The following is a 12,237-nucleotide window of genomic DNA, read 5'->3' on the forward strand; positions in this document are numbered from 1 at the left end:
ACAGCCAAGCTGTAAAAAAAGTGTGCCAAGCGGCACAAAAATTCACCTGAATTGTCGTTATTAAAATTTTTACCATTAACCTACCATCACAGCCATTTCTTGGCCGCCACCTTGGATTTCACATCTTTTTTCACCATAGCCTTTTTGAGGGCCGCACACTTTCTTTACAGCTTGGCTGTTTTGGATTAGATTTCATTTCTTTTTGTATTTGTATACCCCAAAGCCGGCCTATGGCCAGCTTTGGGACTTTTTTAACCTATATTTTTTTCTTTACCACAGGAAGAAGCAAAGATGAAGTAGATGTACTTTAAATATTTTATCAGTAAATGTACAAATATATATCAAGACACACGGTAGTGTGTCGTGCGGCCCAAGAAGCCAGCGCGTAACATCCGTGAGTATATTGACAGGAAGAAAGAAAACGTAATTTTCGCACCTCCGTAGCTCTGTGCTTCCTTGATGAAACAAGACGATTTTTGCTGTGGACATGCCCTCCAACTGCAGCACTCAACATTCCAAATTTGAGCGAAATCGCTTCACGCGTTCTCGAGATATGCGACTTCAAAAATTAACTCAGTTTCTTCGTTTTTTTGTTTTTTTTCTTCTTATTTTTCTTTTTCTTGTCGCACACTTACAAAAACTGCTATAAAACGCGAACGCCACATCTGATTGCCTTAAAATTTGGCACACAGAAGGGGGATATCAAGACGCATCTCGGTACCAACTTTGGCTGGAATACGCTAAACAGGCAAAGAGTTATCAGCGATTATTCATGAAAAATAACACCAATATGTTGTCACGCCTACAGGGTAAACCGCGTATGGGACGAAGCTGAAAATCGGTGGGTGAATAGGTTAACTATTGAACCTCAAACCTGTTGTGGTTTGAAAGAAATCGAGCTAAAAACAGGAAGATACAACGAAAAAACCAACAGTATGTAACAATTATACAATCGAGATTAGCTAATAAAAAAAACGACTGCTTGCCACGCCTACCAGATAAACTGCTTCGGGTAATGCTTTGAAAATCGTTGTACAGATGGAGTAATCATCTTACAAAGGCTCATCAATGGTGTAGAAGAATCAGACTTAAGGCCACGGAGTTATAACACGAAATCCAACTTGGTGCAGCAAGTGCAAGATCAAGATACTCTAATAGAGCAGTCACCCTGCATGAAGAGAATTCAAGAGATCAGCTAGAAACAAGAAACCTGTATAGAGATCAGCTACACACAAGTCACCCTGTAGAGAGATCAGCTAGAAGAAATCACCTTGTAGAGTTCAGCTACAAAGAAACCACCATGTAGGGAGTTCGGCTACAAACAAATCGCCCTGTGGAGAGATCAATAGAAGAAGTTACCTTGCAGAGAGTTCAGCTACAAAGAAACCATCATGTAGAGAGTTCAGCTACAAACAAATCTCCCTGTAGAGAGATCAGCTAGAAGAAGTTACCTTGTAGAGAGTTCAGCTTCAAACAAATCACCCTGTAGAAAGATCAGCTAGAAGAGGTCACCTTGTAGAGAGTTCAGTTACAAAGAAACCACCATGTAGAGAGCTCAGCTACAAACTAATGACCTTGTAGAGACATCAACTAGAAGAAGTTACCTTGTAGAGAGTTCAGCTACAAAGAAACCATTCTTTAAAGAGCTCAGCTGCAAACAAATCACCTGTACAGAATTCAGCTACAAACAAATCACCCTGTAGAAAGATCAGCTAGAAAAAGTTACCTTGTAGAGAGTTCAGTTACAAAGAAACCACCATGTAGAGAATTCAGCTACAAACTAGTGACCCTGTAAAGACATCAGCTAGAAGAAGTTACCTTGTAGAGAGTTCATCTACAAAGAAACCATTATTTAAAGAGCTCAGCTGCAAACAAATCACCTATACAGAATTCAGCTACAAACAAACCACCCTGTAGAGAGATCAGCTAGAAGAAATTATCTTGTAGATAGTTCAGCTACAAAGAAACCATCATTTAGAGAGTTCAGCTACAAACAAATCACCTGTAGAGAGTTCAGCTACAAACAAATCTCCCTGTAGAGAGATCAGATAGAAGAAGTTACCTTGTAGAGAGTTCATCTACAAAGAAACCATTATTTAAAGAGCTCAGCTGCAAACAAATCACCTATACAGAATTCAGCTACAAACAAACCACCCTGTAGAGAGATCAGCTAGAAGAAGTTATCTTGTAGATAGTTCAGCTACAAAGAAACCATCATTTAGAGAGTTCAGCTTCAAACAAATCACCTGTAGAGAGTTCAGCTACAAACAAATCTCTCTGTAGAGAGATCAGATAGAAGAAGTTACCTTGTAGAGAGTTCAGCTACAAACAAATCACCCTGTAGAAAGATCAGCTGGAAGAAGTCACCTTGTAGAAAGTTCAGTTACAAAGAAACCATCATGTAGAGAGTTCAGCTACAAACTAGTGACCTTGTAGAGACATCAGCTAGAAAAGTTACCTTGTAGAGAGTTCAGCTACAAAGAAACCATTCTGTAAAGAGCTCAGCTGCAAACAAATCACCTGTCTAGAATTCAGCTACAAACAAATCACCTTGTAGAGAGGTCAGATAGAAGAAATTACCTTGTAGATAGTTCAACTACAAAGAAACCACCATGTAGAGAGTTCAGCTGCAAAGAAATTACCCTGTAGAAAATTCAGCCACAAACAAATTGCCCTGTAGAAAGATATGTTAGAAGAAGTTACCTTGCAGAGAGTTCAGCTACAAAGAAACCATTCTGTAAAGAGCTCAGCTGAAAACAAATCGCCTGTACAGAATTCAGCTACAAACAAATCACCCTGTAGAGAGATCAGCTAGAAGAAGTTACCTTGTAGATCATTCAGCTACAAATAATTCACCCTGTAGAGAGAGCATCTAGAAGAAGTCACCTTGTAGAGTGTTCAGCTACAAAGAAACCACCATGGAGATTTCTATAATCAATATATGTATTATATATATAATTTGTACATTTACTGATAAAATATTTAAAGTACATCTACTTCATCTTTTCTTCTTCCTGTGGTAAAAAAAAAGATAGGTTAAAAAAGTCCCAAAGCTGGCCATAGGCCGGCTTTGGGGTATACAAATACAAAAAGAAATGAAATCTAATCCAAAACAGCCAAGCTGTAAAAAAAGTGTGCGGCCCTCAAAAAGGCTATGGTGAAAAAAGATGTGAAATCCAAGGTGGCAGCCAAGAAATGGCTGTGATGGTAGGTTAATGGTAAAAATTTTAATAACGGCAATTCAGGTGAATTTTGTGCCAAGACCAAGCGGCACCAAATTCACCTGAATTGTCGTTATTAAAATTTTTACTATTAACCTACCATCACAGCCATTTCTTGGCCGCCACCTTGGATTTCACATCTTTTTTCACCATAGCCTTTTTGAGGGCCGCACACTTTTTTTACAGCTTGGCTGTTTTGGATTAGATATATATAATACATAATTATTATTGATTACAGAAATCTCTGTGGTGGTTTCTTTGTAACTGAACACTTTACAAGGTGACTTCTTCTAGCTGATCTCTCTACAGGGTGATTTGTTTGTAGCTGAATTCTGTACAGGTGATTTGTTTGCAGCTGAGCTCTTTACAGAATGGTTTCTTTGTAGCTGAACTCTCTACAAGGTAACTTTTCTAGCTGATGTCTCTACAAGGTTAATAGTTTATAGCTGAACTCTCTACATAGTGGTTTCTTTGTAACTGAACTTTCTACAAGGTGTCTTCTTCTAGCTGATCTCTCTACAGGGAGATTTGTTTGTAGCTGAACTCTCTACAGGTGATTTGTTTGAAGCTGAACTCTCTAAATGATGGTTTCTTTGTAGCCGAACTCTCTACAAGGTAACTTCTTCTAGCTGATCTCTCTACAGGGTGATTTGTTTGTAGCTGAATTATGTATAGGTGATTTGTTTGCAGCTGAGCTCTTTACAGAATGGTTTCTTTGTAGTTGAACTCTCTACAAGGTAACTTCTTCTAACTGATGTCTTTACAGGGTCACTAGTTTGTAGCTGAATTCTCTACATGGTGGTTTCTTTGTAACTGAACTCTCTACAAGGTAGCTTCTTCTAGCTGATCTTTCTATATGGTGATTTGTTTGTAGCTGTATTCTGTACAGGTGATTTGTTTGCAGCTGAGCTCTTTACAGAATGGTTTCTTTGTAGCTGAACTCTCTACAAGGTAACTTCTTCTAGCTGATGTCTCTACAAGGTCACTAGTTTGTAGCTGAGCTCTCTACATGGTGGTTTCTTTGTAACTGAACTCTCTACAAGGTGACTTCTTCTAGCTGATCTTTCTACAGGGAGATTTGTTTGTAGCTGAACTCTCTAAAGGTGATTTGTTTGCAGCTGAACTCTCTAATGATGGTTTCTTTGTAGCTGAAGTCTCTACAAGGTAACTTCTTCTAGCTGATCTCTCTACAGGGAGATTTGTTTGTAGCCGAACTCTCTACATGATGGTTTCTTTGCAGCTGAACTCTCTGCAAGGTCTATTGATCTCTCTACAGGGCGATTTGTTTGTAGCTGAACTCTCTACATGGTGGTTTCTTTGTAACTGAACTCTACAAGGTAACTTCTTCTAGCTGATCTCTCTACAGGGTGAATTGTTTGTAGCTGATCTCTCTACAGGGTGACTTGTTTGTAGCTGATCTCTATACAGGTTACTTGTTTCTAGCTGATCTCTTGAATTCTCTTCAGGGTGACTGCTCTATTAGGATGACTGCTCTATTAGAGTAACTCGATCTCGCACTTGCTGCACCAAGTTGGATTTTGTGTTATAACTCCGTGGCTTTAAGTATGATTCTTCTACACCATTGATGAGCCTTTCTAAGATGATTAGTCCATCTGTACAACTACTTTCAAAGCATTACCCCAAGCGGTTTATCTGGTAGGCGTGGCAAGCAGTGGTTTTTTTATTAGCTAATTTCGATTGCATAATTGTTACACACTGTTGGTTTTTTCGTTGTATCTTCCTGGTTTTTAGCTTTCAAACCACAACAGGTTTAGGTTCAATAGTTAACCTATTCACCCACTGATTTTCAGCTTCTTCCCATACTCGGTTTACCCTGTAGACGTGACAACATATTGGTGTTATTTTTCGTGAATAATCACTCATAACTCTTTGCTTGTTTATCGTATTCCAGCCAAAATTGGTACCGAGATGCGCTTTTATACCCCCCTTCTGTGTGCCAAATTTCAAGGCAATCGGATATGGCGTTCGCGTTTTATAGCAGTTTTTGTAAGTGTGCGACAAGTGGAAGAAAAATAAGAAGGAAAAAAAAACGAAGAAACTAAGCTAATTTTTGAAGTCGCATATCTCGGGAACGTGTGAAGCGATTTCGCTCAAATTTGGAATGTGGAGTACTGAAGTTGGAGGGAGTGTCCACAGCAAAAATCGTCTTGTTTCGTCAAGGAAGCACAGAGCTACGGAGGTGCGAAAATTGCGTTTTCTTCTTCCTGTCAATATACTCACGGGTGTTGCGCACCGGCTTCTTGGGCCGCACGACAGTGTCTTGATTCAATTCCACTGTTTGGGTTATGGAATGTTTGGTTAATCAATGGCATAATGGAGGGACCACTACTACATGCACACGTTTTACTTAAAGACATTATATCTATGGTAGAAATTGCATTATTAGTTATTAATAACAGTTAATTATAAATCTTACTTTGTCATATTTTAGCAGTACAGTTCCATTGGGAGGCAGGTCTATGTGCCCTTTTGAAATTTGACTAGAAATGATCATACTTCTGTCAGAAATGCTGTCTTCACTACAGTGCAAAGGAAATTGTGCAGCATGTGTCATATAATTCAATAATAGGGATGTGGTAATAATGCCAGCATAAATTTAGGAATAATGGGTGAGTGTGAGAATTGGAAATTATGCTAGCATTCTGAAGGATTACCAGTGAGAAATCTGCAATTTGTGCAATTCTGTAAAAAGACCCTAATAGAGCAGTCAGAAATTCTAATACAACAGTCACACAATTTTACAGCTCTATTCGAAATTACATTGAACCTCCAATATGATATAGATATTGGGAATCCTATATACATATTGGGCAGTTCTATGTCCTTAGATACATCATTATTACATTATTGTGTTATTGTCCAAGTGGTACTGTATAGTAACAGTGGTAACACTGATATCATACTTCACCAATGATGCCCACAATACCATTGATACCCATGATATAACTGTTGCCTAAGATACCAGTACTACCTAGGAATTATGCTTTCAAAATCAAGTTCATGCTCTAAAGTTGGTTGTTTTATTAGCATTCCTGACTGCTGTTGCACATTTTCTTGATATGAAATGCAGTATTAAGTGTGTTCATGTTTTGCTGCATTTTTGGCATGCGCATTGTGTATTTAATTAAAAGTCTTGAAATTGTCCTATGTGAATGGATTTTACAAAGCCGATCCAATCACACATTAGACAAAATCAAACCAACACCACCAGTGGATAGCGACACTATCGTATTACTAGTTTTGACCCTCAGTACTACTCAAACTACTCGAGGCTGGTTTTAATAGATGTCTTTTCTGGGTGCTATGGAGAGCTTTCTGACCTTGTGAAGGACCTGGCTTGGCAAGAATCAGTGGTTTACTGGTGGATGGCCTGAGAATGTTGGCTAGACATTTCTTCTAATGATTTTGCTACATATCAGCCACTAAGGAGCCAGCACAGCCCTGTTATCTCGCGTCTGGACTCCAATCGTGGTCTGCCTCCATTTTGAAGTCTTTCTCATGCCTACCCCACCACCCTCCATCCCTTTGTGAGCACTCGTGATAGGAAACTACTTCGCTCATCCAACTGCTCAGATTTTCTGTCTTATTTGGTGGGAAACTCTACAAGCAGCTACAAGTACTGAAAGTGGTCTGAAAGGTAATAAATTGATGCATCTTTTGTGTAAATTTCATGTGTGTATGCTATCCTTGGCAAAGTTATGCTGACTTAAATTCTTTAAAACCATTTATCTCAAAACTTCTATTGTGTGATTTGGATTGTTTTTTTCCAAAATCCAGTCACCTATTACGCTGGCATAATGCTTGATGCTTTTGCTAGCCTATTATGCTTGAAATTATGCTGGCATAATTGGTGCAAGCTTAGTGCTACCCAAGATACCAGTGATATACCCATGATACCAGTGTTAACACTGTTACTATACACTACTGCTTGCACAATACAGGGGTGTATCCAGGATTTTTCCAAAGTGGTTTCCAGATTTGGTAGTGAGTTATAAGTGCAGGGAACTGGGGCCCCACTGACAAATTTTGAACATTTAAATTCTTCAAAATTTACTAGATTCATGATTTCATGGGTAGTAGCTATTTTCAATACATGCTTTGTTCCTTTTAAGTCAGAAATGTCACTTATTATGGTTTATGCATGGCTGGTCAGATACTGACCCATCAATTTAAATGTAAAACTTAAGATTTAGCTGCTAATCCAACAATGAATGTGTTACACTATAATACTCTCAATAACAGTTTGACGTATTATATTGAAATACGTCAAGCGATTAGCCAAAATTGACAACCACCGGCACCAACTGTCCAGGTACATCTTTTGCCATTGTTCCAGTGCATCATTGATGGGTATTGTGGCTGCAGAAGTGTTAGAAATGGCTAGAAGGCACAATATAACTCCCACATGTTGCAGAAACTTTTGACGCTCATCACTCAGATGGTGAGATGTCTCAGATCCTTTCTAGACTTACAGCATAGACAGACTATGTACCCAACCTAATCACAATACTGTGAAGAATATTTGGCTTTTCTTGTCTTGGCTGGTAGGGCAGCTTGAATTCAAAAGTTCGTGCTTCGTTTTGTAATTTTTAAAGAAAGTGGCCCTGTGCTGTGAATGTGGCAAATCATTTGCTTACTGCTGTGTGACTTTTTAACTACAACAACTCTAGATAAAATCTGGCTAAGTAGCAAGTTTCGTCCAGTCTTTTGTGCAGAGCACGAAATTTCAAAACTAAATTTTGCATCTCGTGACATACAAAAAGCGATATTTCTGTGAAGACAACAATCGTATATTCGGTTTCATGGTGGATCTAGCAATTGTATACTACAGTGAACATCCCACATTGGCAAGGGGGTCGATTTGTAAAAGTTGATTTTTCGGACCCTACCATCGTAGGAGTGCCTTTTTGTGGTTTGAAAGGAATCAAGATAAAGACCATGGAGATATGACACAAAACCCAACCTGTGTCACAGTTATGCGATCAAATTTTATGAATAAAAAAAACTATTAGTTTTCACGCCTACCAGGCAAACTGCTTAGAGAAATGAGCTTAAAATCGGTATGTAGCTGGAATAATCATCATAGAAAGTCCTTGCAGTAGTACAGAAGAATTGGAATACAAACCACTTAGTTATGATTCAAAAGCAAACTACATGTAGCAAAAGCGAGATTGAGATACTCTAATAGAACAGTCACCCTAATAGAGCATTCAGCACCCTAATAGAGCATTCAGCACCCTAATAGTCACCATACAACTACAAATAAATTGCTCCAGCGATTCAGACTATTACAAGTCACCCTGTAGGGAGATCGGCTTGAAACCAATTCACCTTGTAGAGAGTTCAGCCACAAACAAATCACCTTGTATAGAGTTCAGCTACAAGAAATTAGGTCACCTTGTAGAGAGCCCAGCTAGAAACAAGTCACCCTGTAGAGAGATCAGCTAAAAGCAAATCACCCTGTAGAAAGTTCAGCTAGGAAAACTCACCCTGTAGAGAGATCAGCTACAAAAAGGTGACCCTGTAGAGAGTTCAGCTACAAACAAATTACCCTGTAGAAAATTCAGCTACAGACAAATCACCCTGTAGATAGATCAGCTAGACACAAGTCACCCTGTAGAGAAATTAGCTAGAAATGATTTACCCTGCATGCAGAGATCAGCTAGAATCAAGTCACCATGTAGAGAGATCAGCTACAAAGAAACTACTCTGTAGAGAGTTCAGCTACAAACAAGCTGCCCTATAGAGATCAGCAACAAACACGTAACCCTGTAGACTACAAACAAGTCACCCTATAGAGATCTCAGCTACAAACAAATCACCCTGCAGAGAGTTCAGCTACAAACAAGCCACCCTGTAGTGAGTTTAGCTAGAAACAAGTTACTCAGTTACTCTATAGAGAAATCAGCTAGAAACAAGTCACCCTGTAGAGAGTCCAGCTACAAAAAATCACCCTGTAACAGACCACCCTGTAGATAGTTCAGTTACAAAGAAACCATCCTGTAGAGAGTTCAGTCACAAACAAGTTACCCTATAGAGAGATCAGCTACAAAACAAGTCACCCCATAGAGAGCTCAGCTACAAACAAATCACCCTGTAGGAAGTTCAGCTACGAATAGATCACCCTGTAGAGAGTTCAGCTAGAAACAAATCATTCTGTAGAGAGATCAGCTAGAAGAAGTTGTTTGTAGATAGTTCAGCTACAAAAAAACTACCCTGTAGAGAGTTCAGCCACATTACCCTATAGAGAGATCAGCTGGAAACAAGTAACCCTGTAGAGAGATCAACTAGAAGAAGCCACCTTGTAGATAGCTTAGCTACAAAGAAACCACCCTGTAGAGAGTTCAGCTACAACCTACAGAGAGTTTTTGCTACAAACAAATCATATTGTAGAGAGTTCAGCTACAAACAAATTTACTCTGTAGTGAGTTCAGTTACAAACAAATCATCCTGTAGAGAGTTCAGCTACAAACAAATCACCCTGTAGAGAGTTCAGCTAAAAACAAGTTACCCTATACACAAGCCGCCCTCTAGAGAGTTCAGCTACAAACAAATCACCGTTGGAGATGGGGGGGCCAGGAGGCCATGATCCCCCACTTTTATGCGACAATGTTTGCAAGAAAAGATGGAGATACTCTAACAGAACAGTAAAAATCTAGATACTCTAATAGAGCAGTCACAGTATTCAGAGAAACAGTGTGGCAAGTTACGTATGTGTAGTTATAAATAAGGAGATATAATTGGTGGAGGGTAGCTATTGTCAGTAGGTAGTTAGCCTTCCTTCCTTTTTTTGGTCTTCAGCTTACAGTTAGCCTGGTCCCCTACTCTTTGGCCTGCTCTACTGCCCTTGAATCATCCTGTAGAGAGTTCAGCTATGAACAGATTAGCCTGTAGAATGTTCAGCTAGAAACAAGTCATGCTGTTGAGAGATCAGAGAGAAAAAGTCACCCTGTAGAGGGATCAGCTAGAAGAGGTACAGAGTTCAACTACAAATCCACCCTGTAGAGAGTTCAACCACAAACAAGTTACCCTATAGAGAGATCAGTTAGAAAGAAGTCACCCTGTAGAGAATTAAGCTGCAAACAAATCACCCTGTAGAGAGTTCAGCTACAAACTAGTTACCCTATAGAGATCAGCTAGAAACAAGGCACCCCGTAGAGATTTCAGCTACAAACAAATCACCCTGTAGAGAGTTCAGCTACAAACAAATAACCTTGTAGAGAGTTCAGCTAGAAACAAGTTACTCTATAGAGAGATCAGCTAGAAACAAGTCACCCTGTAGAGAGTTCGGCTACAAAGAAACCACCCTGTGGAGAGTCCAGCTACTGTATAAATGAGTTACCTTGTACTGAGATTGCCAGAAACAAGTCACCTTATAGAGAGATGAGCTAGAAACTAGATGCAATGTAGAGAGTGCAGCTACAAGCAAATCACCCTGTAGAGAGTTCAGCTACAAACAAGTTACCCTGTAGAGAGATCAGTTAGAAACAAATCATCTTGTAAAGAGTTCAACTACAAACAAAATCACCCTGTAGAGAGTTCAGTTACAAACAAATCACCCACAATATAGAGACTTCATCTACAAACATATAACCCTGTAGACAGTTCAGCTAGAAACAAGTCACCCTGTAGAGAGTTCAGCTACATTTCAAGTCACCCAGTAGAGAGATCAGCTGCAATCAAACTATCTTGTAGGGAATAATTGGCATGTAATAAATATATGTATTACATAATTTGTATATTTACTGATAAAATCAGAAACAGTTAAAGTATTAAAAATCTGCTTTGTCTTTTGCTTCTTCCTGTGGTAAAGAACAAATATAAGTTAAAACAAGTTGATGTAATGGTACTTCTAAAAACCAGGTGCCCATGCAGTTAATACTATCCCAAATAGGCAATTAATCAACCATGTATATAACTGTAGTTTATGATCATGCTGTTATTATTATCTAATCCAAAACAGCCACGCTGTAAAAAAAGTGTGCGGCCCTCAGAAAGGCTATGGTGAAAAAAGATGTGAAATCCAAGGTGGCGGCCAAGAAATGGCTGTGATGGTAGGTTAGTGGTAAAAATTTTAATAATGACAATTCAGGTGAATTTTTGTGCCGCTTCACAAAAATTCACCTGAATTGTCGTTATTAAAATTTTTACCACTAACCTACCATCACAGCCATTTCTTGGCCGCCACCTTGGATTTCACATCTTTTTTCACCATAGCCTTTCTGAGGGCCGCACACTTTTTTTACAGCTTGGCTGTTTTGGATTAGATTTCATTTCTTTTTGTATTTGTATACCCCAAAGCCGGCCTATGGCCAGCTTTGGGACTTTTTTAACCTATGTTTTTTTCTTTACTACAGGAAGAAGAAAAGATGAAGTAGATGTACTTTAAATATTTTATCAGTAAATGTACAAATTATATATACTGTATAATACATATGTGACCGGATTTGCGAAAAGGGGTCCAATTTGCCAACTTTGACAATTGATAACTTCAGATTGGAAAGAGCTATTGCCTTGATATTTGGGCAGTGGTGAGCACCACTATAGCTGAATACCACTATAGCTGAATACATGGTGAAATGTTCAGGTTAATATGTTACTTGAACACTGAGTTATGGTCTCCAACATTTACGGAATTGGATGTGTGTGGAAGACCCCTTTTCGCAAATCCGGTCACATATATTGATTACAGAAATCTCCATGGTGGTTTCTTTGTAACTGAACACCCTACAAGGTGACTTCTTCTAATTGCTCTCTCTACAGGGTGAATTGTTTGTAGCTGAACGATCTACAAGGTAACTTCTTCTAGCTGATCTCTCTACAGGGTGATGTGTTTGTAGCTGAATTTTGTATAGGTGATTTGTTTGCAGCTGAGCTCTTTACAGAATGGTTTCTTTGTAGCTGAACTCTCTAAAAGGTAACTTCTTCTAACTGATCTTTCTACAGGGCAATTTGTTTCTGGCAGAATTTTCTACAGGGTGATTTCTTTGCAGCT

At 38.9% G+C, this 12,237-nt stretch overlaps 1 protein-coding gene across 1 annotated transcript in view; it reads right to left on the minus strand.

Annotated features, from left to right (window-relative positions):
• The window catches only part of LOC136248556 (adhesion G protein-coupled receptor L4-like), a 215,115-nt gene that overhangs the window by 48,122 nt on the left and 154,756 nt on the right, over positions 1 to 12,237 (minus strand). Inside the window, exon 17 of the mRNA XM_066040325.1 lies at positions 5,659 to 5,761. Coding sequence (XP_065896397.1) covers positions 5,659 to 5,761 — 103 coding nt within the window. The remainder of the gene's footprint in view (positions 1 to 5,658; positions 5,762 to 12,237) is intronic.

The sequence above is a fragment of the Dysidea avara genome, chromosome 3 (genome assembly GCF_963678975.1).
Source record: "Dysidea avara chromosome 3, odDysAvar1.4, whole genome shotgun sequence".
Taxonomy (NCBI): domain Eukaryota; kingdom Metazoa; phylum Porifera; class Demospongiae; order Dictyoceratida; family Dysideidae; genus Dysidea; species Dysidea avara.